This window comes from Peromyscus eremicus, chromosome 14, assembly GCF_949786415.1.
Source record: "Peromyscus eremicus chromosome 14, PerEre_H2_v1, whole genome shotgun sequence".
In the NCBI taxonomy this organism is placed as follows: Eukaryota; Metazoa; Chordata; class Mammalia; order Rodentia; family Cricetidae; genus Peromyscus; species Peromyscus eremicus.
In genome coordinates, this window is record NC_081430.1 from 11,376,290 (window position 1) to 11,393,904 (window position 17,615).

Sequence of the window (17,615 nt, forward strand, 5' to 3'; positions counted from 1 at the left end):
TTCCCTGCAAAAAAGTCCTAATTTGTCCTAGATGCCAGAGATGGGTGCTTTTCCTTTACTCAAAGTTCCATGTTCCCCAAAGCAGAAGTAATACATGCTTTTCCCATACGATGGTTTACTTCATGCATTTAGTGTGTGTGTGTGTGTGTGTGTGTGTGTGTGTGTGTGTGTGTGTGTGTGCATGATGTATGTGTATTGGCGTGCATCCCATGCTGATGTGGGGGTCAGAGGAAGACTCTCTGGAGTCAGTTCTCTCTCCTACCTTTATGTAGGTTACAGGAATCACACTCAGGTCACCAGGCTTGCACATTACGACCTTTACCTTCTGAGGCACCTCACTGTCCCTAATAGTTCCTTCTCTCCTGTGTCCTCGCTTGAAGTTGCTGGGAGAACCTTGCTTCCTGTAGAAATGATTTAACCTTTCTGCAGCCTTCTGTAACGCTGCCTTGCATTCCTAATTCATCTCCATTCCTCTGTGGTACTTCTTTTTGCATATTGCTTTCCTCTCTGTACACTGGTCAGAATAACAGAATGGCCTGTAGTTAACCGTGCAGTGGTACTTTCTGTTGAGAATTTTAAACTCTTTGAAAGATTGTCCCTTAGGATCCATCCCTCTTCAGTACCTATCAGCTCCCAAAGAACAGAAAGGTGAGCATAGAACAGCGTGCACACTGAAACACTGGTAACTTTAAGTTGTCCTAGATCAGTCTCGAAGGGTGTCATGTGGGTCACATCGGAAAGTGTGCATGCTTTCCCTTCATCAGCACGGCCAGTGATGCTCTCAACATGCATCCTTCCCTCAGCTGTGCATCCTCACTTTCCCAACCAGATTCTAATGCAGTTGTGATTTGACTTCTCCACAGTGTCTGGCCCACAGGCATTTCTCAGCTCCCTCTGGCCACCTGTCAGCATCTCTACTTTCTCGGACTTTCCAGGTGTCACTTACACGTAGCCTTCTAGAAATGCTAAGATGCTATGTCTGGGAAATAGGAGAGGGGCTAGAAACTTTTGTATTTAATTTTGGGGAAATGTGTCATGTGTCACTTGTGCTTTTCCACCATAACCTTTTTTTTTTTTTTTTTTTTTGAAACAAGAGTTTTTCTCTGTGTAGCTCTAGCTGTCCTGGAACCCACTCTATAGACCAGGTTGGCCTCGAACTCACAGAGATCCACCTGCCTCTGCCTCCCGAGTGCTGGGATTAAAAGTGTGTGCCAACACTAACTGGCCACCATAACCATTTTTAAGTGTGCAGTTTATGCACATCACCTCTGATTTCTAGAACTTTCCTCAGCTTCCCCAACTGAAATGCTTCGCCTTTTAAACACTAAGTCTCCATTCCTCCTGCTTTCTTTCTATGAATCTGACTCTCAGGGGTCCCTTTGTGTCATTCCACGGGCATTTGTGAGAAGGGCTTGCCTCTAGCCTCTTAATGCCGAGACTAGCTCAGTTATTCTCTGGGGAACGTCCCAGTTCTCCAGTGCTGGGAGAAGAAAACCAAATGGGAGAAACAAGGGAAATGCCCCCAAAGTAGGTCATTAATAGAACATAGGCGTTGCTCAGGCTTGAAGGAACAGACTCGAGGACCAGTTGGTGTAGATCGTCATGGTCCAAGAAGGGAACACAGTTGGCTAGACACTTCCGAGTACAGCACAGTCCCCAAAATGAGCTGAGGATTCCTGCACAGCCAGTCAGTCTGCCATGGCAGCCTCTGTTGATTCAGCTGTGTCTGTATCCACCCATTTTCACCCTTCGTGTAAACTCTGTCCATCTCACATCTAATCCCCATGAGAAGGCGGCCAGCAAGTACCCAGAGTAGTACACCGAGAACAGCTTCTTTGTGCCTGGCTCTTCCTGGACCAAGATACATCTCACTTCCTTCCTCAAAGGCTTCAACTGTGAAGGCTGGGAGCCCTGCAGCTACCAAGGCTTCTTAAAAGCCACAATGGCTGAGTCCTTTTTACTTGAAATACATGGAGGGAGATGATGGTAGCAACCAGATAGTTAGCGGCACTCCCCCCCCAAAAAAAAAAAAAAAACCCTAGATGTATCATTTTAGCTGCGTGTTTCTTGGGAGAGCAGCCTAGTCACATGCTCTGAGGGAAGGCCATGCTGGTAGCAGGGTACACACTACAAGAGGAAGAGAAGAGAGTGGTGCTGAGTTACAAAAACTGCCCCCCAAAAATAATAAAGCCAGGAAATGGTTGATATTCACCAAGGTCATTGGCGAGGATGAAGGCTAGAGGCCTTGTCTCAGGGGTCATCTATGTGTACGAGGCAAATCAAAGCATTAGAGTAGAACTTGGCCCAGTACCTTAGGACTTGGTGTGTAGTTACCTTAAGTCCAATAATTGAAGGGGAAAAAAAACTTACCATATATTTATATTGCACTTAAAGCTACTGTTACATCTTTGTAGAGACATGAGGTATGGTAGTTGAATGGAGTAGTAACATAAGGGTTGGACATTTCCCTTCAATTAAGAAAAGGAGTTGGCTGTTATAATTTTTGAAGGAAAATTATTATGGCCTTTTATCTATGACCATGAATTCTGGTTCTTACTATTACTGCTCTTTGGTTATACATTTTATTCAGGAAAAGAAGCAATCTACAAGATGGCTTCTTAGTTAGGGTTTCTCTTGCTGGAATAATGACCAAAAGCAGCTCAGTGGGGAAAGAATTTACTTCATGCTCCCATCACAGCCCGTCATCTAAGAAGTCAGGACAGGAACTAAAGAGGCAGGAACTGATGCAGAGGCTATGGAGGGGTGCTGCTTACTGGCTTGTTCCCCATGACTTGCTCAGTCTGCTTTCTTATACCATGCCCAACCACCTCCACCCAAGGGGGGTACTGCCCACAGTGGGTTGGGCCCTCCTGCATCAAATTCTCAATCAAGCAAATGCTCCAAAGACTTGCCCACAGGCCAAGCTGGTGGAAGCATTTTCTGAGTTGGGGTTTCATGCTGACATATAATTAACTGGCCAGCACAGTTAGTAGTTAGTTAGTAGTTAGTTAGTTGTAGTTAGTTAGCTAGTTAGCTTGCTTTTGAAGTCTCCTAGTCTCCAAGAGACATACTTATGAATTGCCCCTGTAAACAATGGCATGTCCACACTACATCTTTGAATTGCCTAAAACATGACTTCCTTGAACAGGTTAATCATGCCCAAAGCATGTGAATGTTATAGCAAGGAGAACTGAAAACAGGAGCAATACAAAAAAATAATAGAAACCCAAAGCTTCACTTCAGATCCTGATGATTGTCACCAAGGGAGGTCACCATTCACTAGCTGGTTTCTTCTTGCATCCCTGACATTTTTTTTTTTCTGCTCTACTATGAAATTCAGAAACAAGTATTGAGTTTGGAAACCAATCCCAACTGCAAGGAAGTGATTTTTGAGCCTGACTGACTCGCTGTCTTCCTCCTTGACGTGCAGAAGCTGCCTACACCCTCCTGTTGTATGATGAGCTGCTGGAGTGGTCCGACCGGCCCCTCAGGGAGTTCCTGACCTACCCCATGCAGACGGAATGGCAACGCAAGGAGCACCTGCACCTCACCATCATCCAGAACTTCGACAGAGGCAAAGTACGTAGCGCTGCCAGTCCGTGCTCGTGGTGTGTGTTTCTTCCCCGGCAGGGGCCTCGCCCTAGAGAGCCTATAGACAGAAGCACTGGGAGCTTGTTCACAGGATGTTTCCGGGACCCGATCTTCTGATTAACTAGGTTTGTCACAGGTCTGGGGAATCCCCATGTGCCCAAGCTCTTTATCACCCTTTGACTAACACCAATCCCGAGGCAGTGATGCTGTCTTAGTCCACTCCAGCTACTACACCAAAATATATAGACTAGGAGCTCGCTTGGCAAGGGCACCTGCTGATAAGCCTGAGGACTGGAATCCGATCCCCATGAATCACATGGAAGAAGAAAAACACAGACTCTGGCAAGCTGTCCCCTGACTCCCACACAGGTGTATGTGTGCGCATACGCGCGCGCGCGCGCGCGCGCGCGCGCACACACACACATACACATACACATATACATATATTATGGTTTCTCTTTCCTCTACTCCTCCTGGTTCCTGCCCACTTTCTCTACCCTCCAGATACAACCCTTTCTGTATCTCATTAGAAAACAAACAGGTTTCTAAGGGAATATAATTATAATATAATATAATATAATATAATATAATATAATACAATATAATATAATATGCTAAGAAAAAGAGCCCAAGAAAAGGCACAGGAAGGAGATACAGATGCAGAGATGCTTGTTTACACACTCAAGAATCCTATGAAAACACAAAACTGGAAGCCATCATATATACACAAAGGCTAGAGAGAAAGAGAATGAGAATAAAATTAAAACATAAAATAAAAAAAATTAAAGAAGAAAGAAAAGAGGGAAGTATAGCAGGCTTTTGTTGGACCACCAGCCCCCAGATCATGACACAGAGACTTATTATTAATTATGAATGCTTGCCCTTACTTTAGGTTTGACCCATTGGCTCTTATAACTTATTTTAACCTGTTTCTCTTCATCTATGTTTTGCCTCAGGGCTTTTTACCTTTCTCTCATTCTGTATGTCCTGCTTTCCTGCTTCCTCCATGTCTGGGGGCTGCCTGGCTGGCTGCCAGCCCTGGGCATCTTCCTCTCTTTCTCCCTCATTCTCTCTCCCTCAAGTCTAGATTCCTTCTCCTACTCATTCTCTCTGCCCACCAGTCCTGCCTATCCCTCTACTGCCTAGCTATTGGCCGTTCAGCTTTTATTAGACCAATCAGGTGCCTTAGGCAGATAAGGTAAAACAGCAACACATCTTTATATACTTAAACAAATGCAACATAAACAAATGTAACCCATCTTTACATCATTAAAGTAATATTCCACAGCATAAACAAATGTTACTTTGGTCTTTTGGGGGGGCCCGTCACCGAGCTCCCAATCAAATCACACTCGGAGGCTTTTTCTTATTTATGAATGCCCAGCCTTAGCTTGGCTTAGTTCCTTGCCAGCTTTTCTTAACTTTAAATTATACTGTCTATCTTTTGCCTCTGGGCTTTTCCTTTCCTGTTCCTGTATACCTTTCTTTGTTTCTCTGGGTTGCTGTGTAGCCCGGTGGCTGGCCCCTGGAGTCCTCCTCCTTCTCTGGCTCCTCTCTTCTTTCAACTCCCAGATTTCTCCTTCTATGTATTCTCTCTGCCCTCCAGCCCTGCCTCTCCTTTCTCCTGCCTTGCCATTGGCCATTCAGTTCTTTATTAGATCATCAGGTGTTTTAGACATGCACAGTAACACAGCTTCATAGCGTTAAACAAATACACCTTATAACAAATAACACCAAATAAACAAAAGTATCACACCTTAAAATAATATTCCACTACAAACAAATGTAACACATCTACACATAGTTAAACAAATGCAACATAAAAAAATGCAACACACCTTTGTACAGTTAAAGTAATGTTCTGAAACATAAACAAATGTAACACATCTTTACATAGTTAAAGTGATATTTCACAACAGGGAATGGGGAAGCCCTGACACAGCATTATGAGACAAGGAACCTCCAAAGATATCATTGAGTTTGTTTTCCATTGGCTATCTACTGCTGAGCATGGGGCCTATCCTTAAGACTTGTTTGTTTCCCCAGTGAGACTCCCTTGGAGAAAACTAAATTTTCATTTGCAAGCGGTTGTCAGTTGGAGATAGCTTCTGGGTTAGGGTGGATCCTTGTGTCTACTTCTGTCAGCTCTAGAAACCCATCTGGTGCAGATCCAGGCAGGCCGGGTGCATGCTGCCTCAGTCTCTGTGAGTTCATATCTGCATCTATCCTGCTGCATTTAGAAGGCCCTGTTCCCTTGATATCCTCCATCCCCTCTAGCTCTTATACTTTTTCTGCCTCCTCTGAGGCCTGACGGGGAGGGACTTGATGGAGACATCCATTTAGGACTGAATGTTCTAAGGTCTTTCACTCTCTTACATATTATCTGGCTGTGGGTCCCTGTAGGTGATGGATGTGACATCTGTCACTACATTGATCACCAGGATTGATTCATCAGTGTGCTATTTTAAAATCTCATGAATTAGCCCACCCCAGAAATCTGTGCTATAGGTCAGGATCACCCCACAGTCCTACACCTACAGGCTATAAATAGCTTTTACCTATTAAGTGGTTGAAAGAAATGAAAAGATTAATACTATGAAGCAAGTGAAAGCTATATGAAATTTGCCTTTGTGTCCATAGATTCTTATTAGAACATTCTCACTTATGACTATACTGATTTCAGTCAACAATAGATGAATTGAATAATTGTGGCAAAGGTTATATGCCCCTAAAGCCATAAATACTGATGGTGTAGGCTTCTGAAGAAAAACTATGTTGATAGTATGCTAGATGACAAAATTTAAACATTTCTTCTGAAAATAACACACTGACCTAGCCAGAATCTAATGACCCTCACAATTTGTAAGTACATGCTAGCCGAGCAAAGAGTCCAGGGTGCCACACTTCAGTTATTGAGCTGTAGAAATCAATGATAATTCCCTTTTGAGCACCGAGAGTCTGTGTGCACCCATGTATGTGGCTGTTGTGAAACTACAGTTGTTTCCAGAGTGTGATTGTGATAGTGATATAACACAAGAAAATATTATTTTTTACAACATGTGTTAGTGAATGTTATGAGGAGTCGTCTGTCATTTCCAACTTTCTGAAGATTCTTAACAAGTCACATGTTAATTGCATGTCGTTTTTCATGGTTAAAATGGCAATATTGCTACTTTAGGTAGTTGTAAAGTCTTAGAGAGTAAGGCTTTATGACCCAAAAGCATCCATATCCTGACCTTTGGATAGAGATGTATAAATGCAATGAATGCTTACTTTTGTGTTACTGTCTGTCTGTAGTGTTGGGAGAATGGCATTATCTTATGCCGGAAGATTGCAGAGCAGTATGAGAGTTACTATGACTACAGGAACCTGAGCAAGATGAGGGTAAAGTACCTGGGTGACTGGGAATTAGGGGTGGTACGCTTTTCGATTAACTTTCCAGCGGGGCTGTAGGAAGTCAATGTTGTGACCGTCTTGATACACCTTGCAGAAACTCTAAGATAAGTCATTTTCCCTGAAGCATACTCAGCTACTTATGAGGAGAAATAACAAATTGGTCGATGTGGTTTTTTTTTTTTAATTTAATATACCAAGGAGGAGCCCCTGATCTGTTTCTGAAGTCCCACATCTGAAATGCACAATCTAATCAAGGATTAATATTTTGAGTTTTCTGTGGAAAACCTCTGTACTGAAGAGCTTCCCAGTTACATAGAAATCTGACAATATACAGTTCTTACTGCCGCAATCTGCAAATAAAATGGTAGAAATGGTCAGGTGGCTCTCATGTTAAAAATAAATTAGAAACAAATCCTGCATGAACTCTCTCTGTACCTTCAGAAATATGTTCTCATTAAACTGAGGTGTTAGTACCAGGTATTCAGGGATCTTAATATTCTGTAGTCCTGAGCCATTGGTTTGTAACTCCGTGCTTATAAGTTCAAACAAGTCCTTATTCTTGGGAGTTACAAGCATTTTGTGTCATGGTGTAGTAGTCAAGGTCCTGAGGAGTGCTGAGGTCATCTAGCTTTCTAAGACAAGATCTTTTGCCTTTACATATTAAGGTGATAATGATATTCCATTGCAATTTTGAGGTTGCTATTGGAAACAGGAGAACATAAATCTTCAACAGCTTGCAAAGTCCCCTTGCACCACCACAAGCACCTTATTCACCTGCTGGGAACTTAGCCTCTGCTTTTGTCATAGGACTTCATGTCAGTAGGTCATTGATCGTTCTCCTAGCTTGAAAACTAAAGGGAAAAAAATCATCTCATTTTAGCTTCAGTTCATCGTGCTGATGCTGGCAGGACCCACAGCTTTATATAAAAACATTGCTATTCAACTTTTCTTGGCATCCTATCCCTGCAACAGAAGAGAGGTTACAGTGTTTACCAGTGAGAGCCCTTGGGTGCCATAGTCACTAAGATTTTTATAAACCCAGAGCATTACATTTCATACCAACTGCTCTCTGGGGGGCTGTTACTGGGGGAGGGGGAAGCATTCAAGTACAATATTAGTCTTTCCCTGGAAGCCCCAGGGATGATAATACCACAGAAGGCAAGCCATAGCTTCGTTTGCTACCTAGTCTGAACGTTGTCAAAGCCACACTTAAGAGCTTTTAGCCTAGACAGCACTTTGTGCTGCACACCTCCCTTGGCTCAGGTTGATGATTTACCCCCATCCCACCTGTGCAAGGCTGTACCTTCCTTATGTCCTGATACTGTGTGCAAGGGGGAAGCAAATCCACAGGTTAGTACACCTAGCACAAAATGTCTCCCAAAAGCCTTGGCTTCTAATTATTCATGTTAATTTCTACTTGCTCTATATCTAAGATGAAGTAAACATTTCCTCGATAGACTTATAGAAATCTTCTGCTCAGGTAGTAACGCGTAGTAAAACCCTGGAGCCTTTGAAGGGTTGGTGAACTACAGCTTATGTCCTGGTGAGTTGAGACGTGTCAAGGAGACCATGTAGCCCACAAAGCCTGAAATTTTTACTCAGTATGTATTTACAAAGTTGGTTTGCAGATCCTCTCCTGGAAATACTTAAAAGAGAATCAGAGTCCTTTTTTGCATGAATTAAACTGTTTCACCTGTATATAGAAGTATGTTCTTGTACTGGTATGGCTGAAATGTGCGATGGAATTCATAGAACTTCCTCTCTACTCTCCTAGATGATGGAAGCTTCTTTGTATGACAAAATCATGGACCAGCAGCGTCTGGAACCTGAGTTCTTCAGAGTTGGATTTTATGGGAAAAAATTCCCATTTTTCTTAAGAGTAAGTAATACACTTCTTAATTGGCTTTAATCTTTCCTACTCAGATCCTCCAATCAAGGAAATAAGGAATTAATGGCATTTTATGACAAGTAACAAGGAGGCAATGGCATCGTGATATTTTTATTTACCCTTTTAATCTGTGAAACTATTAACCTAGAATTTTTGTCTTGAACAGTTTCTGAAGATCTAACAATCTACCCCTTCCTGAGCTTACGTTAGAACAGTGATTATGGCTTCCCTCATGTGGCATTCACTGTTGTGTTCTCTGAGCAAGCTCCACAGTTAGCATTAGAAAATACGGAGAACGCCAGTCAGAGGGCTTGGAGGTGCAGACTGTGGGAAATAATAGTCAGTTCAAGTAGAAATCTTACTTCCAGAGCCACGGGGAAGTGTTGTTTGACCTTTCTGATGACTTTGTAAGAAGGTAAATATCACCCAGCAGAGACATCTAATTTATTGCTAGTATAAACTGTTTCTGCAAAGGGGAATTTCTGGACATTGTGTGGTAGATACACTTGGCTGTGTAATATTTTATATATGCATGTGTTCATTAGACACCTCCATCTATAACATCCTCCATGTATTAAAACACTGGTTAAAAGAGTTCATTTACTTACTCAGCGAACTGTAGAGAAGTGGTCTACATACCTGATAAAACTAAATCCATTTGTGAGCCAAGTAGGGACCTAAATCATGTAATACCAACACTTAGGAGGCTGAGGCAGGAGAATTGCCACAACTTTACAACCAGGTCTTGTCATGTGGTGAGTCCTAAGCCAGCCTGGGCTTCAGGGTGAGATTCTCTTAAAAAACAAACAGAGCCACTCATAGTGACTATAATCCCAGCACTCAAGAGGTAGAGGCAAGTTGATTAAGAATCCAAGGCCAGCCAGATCCTGTCTCAGAATAACACACACACACACACACACACACACACACACACACACGCACGCACACACCCCAAACTGAGTGCATTAGAACTTTAAATCTCAATGTGAAAGTATTTCTGTTGATCTAAATCCTGCCTGAACTGTAAGCATCCATGAGAAAAGGTAAGGTGGCCATACTCAGAGAAGGAAGAGGAGAAAGACTTCATTTATTGTTTAATCTTTAACTTATCTACCTTCTAGATGAAGTAGATAGATGATTGGTTGATAGAATGACCCTCAAAACATCCAAAGACCATAAGTGGATATTTATGTTTAGAATCACATGAAACCCTCAGTTGATGGTTATGGTATGGTGTAACGTTGGTGTTGGATGTTAACTTACAGGCTCTGGACTCACCTGGGAGACAAGTCTCCAGGCATTCCTGTGAGGGATGCTTAGAATAGATTACCGTTGCAAATGCCATGCATGACAAAGAGGAAACTAGTTTAGCAGGAACATTCAGCACTCTTTTCTTCCTGACTGTGGACTGGCACCCTGTGGCCTGATGCTGACTGACACCCTGACTTCCCCACCACCAAGGACTATACCCTGGAATTCCCTGAGTTGCCTTTGTCAGGGTGTTTTATCACAACAATAGGAAAAGGTGCTCCCACAGTGAGCTGACATTTTCTTTCACTGATTGAAATGACCAAGTAGTTGGGTGCTACACAGGCATTATATAAAATCCCCTTGTTGCACTTAAAAAACATGCACAAGACATTGGCGGGTAGGTCTGCCTGAAGATAAAGAAAGATCAGTTCCCGATCAAAAATAATGGCAAATGCTCTGAATTTAAAGACTGCATTTGAGATGGGGACAGGCCAGTCCTGGTCTGGTGTCAGTGTCCCTTAAGAACACAGGGGCCGAGGACCTGGCTCTCTGGAGTGGTGGCATTCTAGAGCAGTGAACAGCCTAGGGGCCTAGAGACCCTCAGAGCGGGGCAAAGCATGACTCTGCTGTAAGAGTCTCTTCCTTTGTTGATACAAAATTGTACTATATGAAAGAATACTTTTTCTTCTGTATCATGCCAAGAGTTGGCTCATCCATTGTGCATTGTAGGTATGGTGTTTGGAGACCATAAAAATTTTAGAGACCCAAAAAGGTTTTGATTTCTTTTAACTGTCAGAAGAAAACAAAGTAACTTTTAGGTTGAAGGAAAAGTAACAATATCCTATAAATTATATATCATGTATTGATAAATGTCGATTTTGATGTGTTTATCTCTAGCAAACTGGTAATCTGATTCACCTTTTTATACTTTTATGGAGGAAGAGGCCCGTGACAGTAAGTGTGCTAAAGGCACACAAGCAGTTATGTAGCGCTGACTAAAATTGACTTTATTTGAAGCATACAGTGAGCCATCCTAGATTCCTATATTCTACATGTAATTACTGTAAGTTAAAAGTGTATATAGGGCTAGAAAAGTGACTCAGGTGAAGAACACCTGCTGCTCTTCCAGAAGGACCCCAGTTGGGTTCCCAGCACCCACGCCAAGCAGCTCACAACTGTCTTAACAACAGCCCTGGGGATCCAACATCCCCTTCTGGCCTCTGCGGGCACCTATGTTCCATGCGGCACACACTCACACAGATACACACATACACATAATTTTAAAAAAATCAATCTTTAAAAATAATGTTTTTAAAAATCAGAAGTAGTTTAGAAGCTCAAATTATAAAGGAAGTTTAGCAAACTCCAGAACTACATTGACCAAATAGACCAAATTTTGTTTAATAGACAATTAGAATAAATGGATGTGTCTATCGTCAGTCATTTGAAAAATACCCTTTTTCTATGTAATCGGCATTTACTTCAAAATGAAAGGGAAGGGTGGCCCTCTCTTGGTGTCTAAGGAACACTGCAGACTTCAGAATCCAAAGGAATGCTCCCTCCTCTTTTTTTTTTTTTTTTTTTTTTTTGGTTTCTCCAGAGGGGGATTTCTCTGTGTAGCTTTGGCCCCTTTCCTGGAACTCGCTCTGTAGACCAGGCTGCCCTCCCTTTTTTATTCCAAATTAAAAATAAACAAACAGGAAGATTAAAAATGTCCATTGGTTGTTTGATTAATTTCAGGATACATTTAAAAACTCTAAAACAGTGAAACAGTTGTATAATCTAAGTAGTTATTTCCCCCCTAAATGGGAAGCATTGACCCTGATAACTGGGCAGGTCTGCTACATCATTAAAAAAGAACTCTGAAAACATGTATCTGAAGCACTGTTCACATCATCCAAAAAGTAGAAAAAAGCTGGGCGGTGGTGGCGCACGCCTTTAATCCCAGCACTCGGGAGGCAGAGCCAGGCGGATCTCTGTGAGTTCGAGGCCGGCCTGGGCTACCAAGTGAGTTCCAGGAAAGGTGCAAAGCTACACAGAGAAACCCTGTCTCAAAAAAACCAAAAAAAAAAAAAAAAAAAAAAAAAAAAAAAAAAAAAAAACTCAACTATCTATCAGGTGATGGTTGGACAGGTCAAATGTAATATATACTACACAGCATCAAAAACAAGAGAAGTATACATACCTGCCACAAGCTAGAGAGGCTAGCACAAGGCTCATTGAAGCCAGGTGCCTAGGAGGTAGCCTTAGCAGGGGAAGGGTTTGCCTAGCTTACAGGGGCCCTCAGTTTGATTCCCAGCACTGCTTAAACCAGACGTGAGTGGTGCACGTCTGCCGTCTCAGCACTCAGGAGGTGGAGACAGGTGAAACCAGGGAGTCAGTCATAAAGTGGTGGACAGGTCATTAAACTAGCAAAGAGTGTTCCTCAGAGCTAACCAGCTGCTAGGATACTTTTTGAAAACGTTCCCACCTTTGCAGCTCTCTGGACCAGCTCAAATAACTCTTGGCATTTTAAAAATACTTCGTTTTATGTGTGTGTGTGTTGGGACACGAGCTGCATGGTGCATGGATGGAGGTCAGAGGGGAACTTCCAGGAGTCAGTTCTCTCTTTTCCCCATCTGGGTACCAGATACTGAACTCAGGTCATCAGGCGTGGCAAGAATTTTTTATCCTGTGAGCCAATTTTCTGGCCCTAATCTCCAGCATCTTTACCTGCATGAGAGAGTCCTGACCTCTAGAATAAATTAATAGAATATAGTATGATATAGAAAAACAAAACAAGCTAACATTTAGCAAGGCTCTAAAATTCACTAAGAGGATTTCTAGCTCCAGCAAGCTGAGCTAAACTGGTTATGGCATGAAAGTCACTGTGCCTTTGGTCCCTCCGTCCTTCTGAAGGCTAGAGTCGAGATGGGCCACCTGCCTGCCCTTCCAATAGAAGTATAAAGCTGGTTCAGAGACTTTCAGAAAAATAATCCAGTAAAAAGGAATTTTAGTGATTACATTGTTTCGTTCTCTTAGAAATTAGAAATTTATGTGTATGAGTTTGACGTCCATTTAAAAAAAATCATCTCCAACATATGTCCCTCAACATTTTAGGAAACATTGCTTGGTTCTTGTCTTTGATGCTCAGTATCGGGCCCTCTGCATCCCCCATGAAAATGAACCTGGAATTCAGAGCATGCTCTTGGGTCTGGTGAAGGTCAATAACACGTGAGCCTCTTGCCCTTTGTCCAGCACGTTTAATTGATGGACATATTCTTCAGACAGTTCTGGTTTATTAATGTTGTAGTGTTGTGTTGCAGTGCGGACAGATGGTCAGTTATTGCCACGGTCATAATTTTTGCCTTGTCTTTGTTGTATAATCCTAATTTTTTTTTGGTTGCACCCCCAGAATAAGGAGTTTGTGTGTCGAGGGCATGACTACGAAAGACTGGAGGCCTTCCAACAGCGAATGCTGAACGAGTTCCCCCATGCCATCGCCATGCAGCATGCCAACCAGCCTGACGAAACCATCTTCCAGGCGGAGGCTCAGTGTATCCATTCCTGGTGGGCTGGGCTCCAGCGGGGTGGTACCTGCCACTAGCTACAAGGCAATGTCCTGTTCAGTGTTGCAGCCACTGTTCCCTTTTCAGTGGCCACACTCTTAGTACCTTCTCAACAGAATGTCCTTATTCTAATGGTTATCACGGGATCAGTTGAGAAGAAATCCCATAAACAGCTGGTAAGGAACCTTTGCCCTCTTCATTGGCACACAGATTCAGCGCTGCTTCTGAAGCTCTTTTTAACTGGATTTCCCATAGAACAATTTTCCTGACTCCCTATGGAAACTTCTTCAGTTGAAGGAAATGGAAGCATTGTGTTCACTGTTGTGCATCCTCCACCCTCCTCTCCCCCACACTTTAATTATGGAGTGAGGGAAGGAAGAAAAAGAAGCACCTCCAGTATCTTTGGGGGGGCTCTTTGCTGTGATATTCTGGACTGTGACTTAATAATAGCATAAAATTCACAGTCCCAGCATCTAAACACGGACAGCTCAAATGGAAGTACTTTGGCTTTCGACACAGGGCAATTCACCTATCATTTCTCTCCAAATCCATCTGAAACCCGTGGTTCTGAAGAGGACCGGGAAGCTCCCAGTATCTACTATGGATATACTTTCAAAGCAGAAACCTAAATACGCAAGAGAAACAAGAAACTGTTTAAGAAAAAATATTTGTCTTTGTTTCTCTGGGGAGTAAGTAATTATATAAGCAAACTAGTATATACAGTGTGAACTACAGCCAACCCCTCTGCTTCTCTGAACTTGGTTTTAGAGAACGGATGCCACAGTTACAGGAGGCTGAGGTCACGGCAGCACTTGGCAAGAACAAGTCCTTGCTGGGGTTCTGGTCACCGCCTTTGATCATAGTCTTAGGAGGATTTCCATTATGAGGCTTATCATTACAAATACATTTTGGGAGCCATGAGCAGACTAAAGATCAAAGCTCATGTACAAGAGCTAGGTTATTCTGATACTGAATACTCAAGCCCACCTGTTCCTCCCCACCCCCACTCACAGGTGGTGGAAATGCCATGCATATGTCCTGTCGAATCGCATACTTAGGACCCAGTCAAGGGTCCTTGAGGCCTGCTTCATGACGTGTGTTCTTGACATCGTCTGGGCAATTGTTTTAAAATGCTTTCAGCCGAAAGGGAAACGCCAGATTGCTACCCAGAATGCCTTGCTGTTTGCCAGGTCAGGTTCCCTCCTTGACTCTTTCCTCCTAGATTTGCAGATATATGCTGTGACTCCCATTCCGGAGAGCCAGGAGGTCCTGCAGAGAGAGGGGGTCCCCGACAACATCAAAAGCTTCTACAAAGTGAATCATATCTGGAAGTTCCGCTATGACAGACCATTCCACAAAGGCACAAAAGACAAGGAGAATGAATTCAAGGTACCCTGCCATCTCTGTCACATGCTGCCTCCTGTGTGCTTTCCTGAGTCTTGGTAAATAGTAACTGAGGCTACTGTCACGTGACTGGGACAAAGGGTCTAGAAGCCTCTCATGCTAGTAGCTGCCCAGCTCTACAGTGTAGCCACGTGATGGGGGACACTTTCCAGGCAAGAAGACTTTTGGTCCCCTGCCAGGAAAATCTGAGCAGACCTGGGAGGAGTTTCTGAAATCAACATCTCTGTGGCAGTTCAAAGGGCAATGCTCCTTAGACCAGGGTTTAAACTCCTCTCCGAACCCAGTCCTGTTGTCCATTCGTGGTGAGCCATTGCGGGAATAGTGAGTATATTCCAATATCAGGGAAGCATAGAGTAAAGAGAAACCAAGGAAGAGGTGAGGGAGAACTGAGAAGAGGCCACGTGGGCAGACGGTTGGTGCAGAGGAGACACTCACTGCTCTGCCCTTTGTTACAGTCCTCCTTACAGCAGTGCGATTAGGTTTCTGACATGAGGACCAGAGTGCATGCACATCTTGGCCTCTGCCTGGGCTGGGTTGTCTGTCCTCACCATGCCCAATGTGTCTTGCTAGTTCTGCATGCTCCCAGCCAGAAAGAGTTCTCACAGCCCCACTGGGAAAAGGAGGCAGATGTTCCGAAACCACTAGTGACCATCTCTTTCCTTGAAAACAGTGATGTGGCAAGCCTAGGATGACGCCAGTGACTCAGCATCCGCACATCAGCAAACTGTCAAATGACCTTATCTGTGAGTCTGTTGGCTTGGCATCTCTCACAGAAAATGCTCCCTTCTTAAGCCAGGAGGCATCTCCTAACACTTTCTCCTGCCTAATGTTGACCCAAGCAATCTTGCCCATCGGTTCCCAGAGCTGCCAGTAGTTAACTACAGGGGGTTTTCCCAGCCAAGAGGCAGGGGGTGGTGGTAGCAGCCTTGCAGAGTTCTGCAGAGACTGAATAAAAAATGGGCTTTTGTGAAAGATTTGATGTGCATTTACTGTGGATCCCTTCAGAAATCTAATCACAAAATGCTCTCATGATAAAAGAACAAAAGACAGCCCAGAACCAACCAACTGCACCAGCACCAGCAGGCTGCCCCGCTGGCCTCTTCACCAGGTCGTCCTTCTCCCTGTGCATTGAACAGTAAAAAGCCCATTGGAAAACACCACTGAGGGATTGCTGAAAAGACCCACAATCATTTTCTAGTCCTTTCTGCATTCTCTTTTCCTCCTCCAGAGTCAGCTAATTAGATCTAATTAGAGTATGATACAGTTCTTTTTCCTTGCACTCGCTTCCGGTCCTCAGTCTTGGATGCACTAAAGTCATACAGTTGGCTTGCACAGAGTCGCAGGCCCATGACCTAGCGCTGGAACCCACATCTTCCAACTCCCTCTCTTTTGCTTTTCCTGCTGTACCATACCTCCACCTGGCCAGCAATTAAATGATCAGCGATACAGCTACCTCACTGGGATGGATAGGTTAAATCAGGCTCCCTCTCCCTGTACTTATAGCCTTTAGAATCTGGCTCCAGATTGTACCCAATTACCCCAAGCCTGTCCTCTCCACAGTCTGCCTAACCACCCTCCCTCTTGACTCCAGCAACACCCACCTTCTCTCTTCATTGGTTGCCATACCCTCTCACAAGCAGGTACAGGTCTGTGTGGGCAGACTTCTGCCTGCACAGCAGCCCCCACTGTCCTCCCTATGAACTCTTCACTCCGTAAAAATCCAGCTCATTTGTCTTCTCAGAAAGCTGCCGTCCTGCGCCCCTACGATGGCATGAACATCTGCATCCTATGCACACATCCCTTTCATCCCTCTGAGCTCTTATCTGCTTGGCTCCCTATCGTAAGCAGGTCCCTCTAGCTCTTACCACAGGGACTCTTCCATAGTCATCTCAGTAGCCCTTCACTGGTAGAAAACATCCTCTTTCTAACCCCTCTGTGGTCTGAATAAATGGTGCAATTCCAGGAATTGTGTCAAGTTCCTGTCCCTCTTGGTAGCACACTAAATAACAATGATAAAGTGTAAATTCCAAAACTTGTTGATAAAAGAAAACCTTGTCATGTACCATGGAGCAGCTGTGTTTCATGTCTCCTGGAGGAGCTGCTTCCTGGTCAGGAGCCCAGCTTGAAGCACACAGGTGCCGCTGAGTTACAGCAGCTCAGCTTATCCCCGGAAGTGTGGCCTTGCGCATGTGGCAATAGAGAAGAGATGAGCCTGGGGGTGGGGGGTGTCAGTGCCAGCCCTTCTGGTAATCAGAATGCGGCTCTTGAGTGGCTCAAGAGTTTCTCTGCAACTTAAAGTCAAGTTCAAGTCAAGTAGTCCTAGAGTCCTTTCTCCCGTTAGATGGCTGTTACTCTGATCTTGTCTTGATAGCTCACATTATTGCCTCTTGTAGATGAAAATGGCTAAACCTTGATGAGTGAAAGGGTTAAAGTCCCATTTTGGAGAAACAGTGGAGGAGACTGCATACGGCTCGCTGTTGCATTCCGGCCCTTGCTTTCTGAGCAGGTACTCACTTGCTCTGCAGAGGAGAGGGTTT

General features: G+C 43.8%; 1 protein-coding gene across 1 annotated transcript in view; it reads left to right on the forward strand.

Annotated features, from left to right (window-relative positions):
• Dock4 (dedicator of cytokinesis 4) overlaps positions 1 to 17,615 on the forward strand; it is a 413,592-nt gene that overhangs the window by 367,907 nt on the left and 28,070 nt on the right. The window contains exons 36-40 of the mRNA XM_059279518.1: positions 3,431 to 3,579; positions 6,889 to 6,975; positions 8,762 to 8,866; positions 13,521 to 13,662; positions 14,897 to 15,063. Coding sequence (XP_059135501.1) covers positions 3,431 to 3,579; positions 6,889 to 6,975; positions 8,762 to 8,866; positions 13,521 to 13,662; positions 14,897 to 15,063 — 650 coding nt within the window. The remainder of the gene's footprint in view (positions 1 to 3,430; positions 3,580 to 6,888; positions 6,976 to 8,761; positions 8,867 to 13,520; positions 13,663 to 14,896; positions 15,064 to 17,615) is intronic.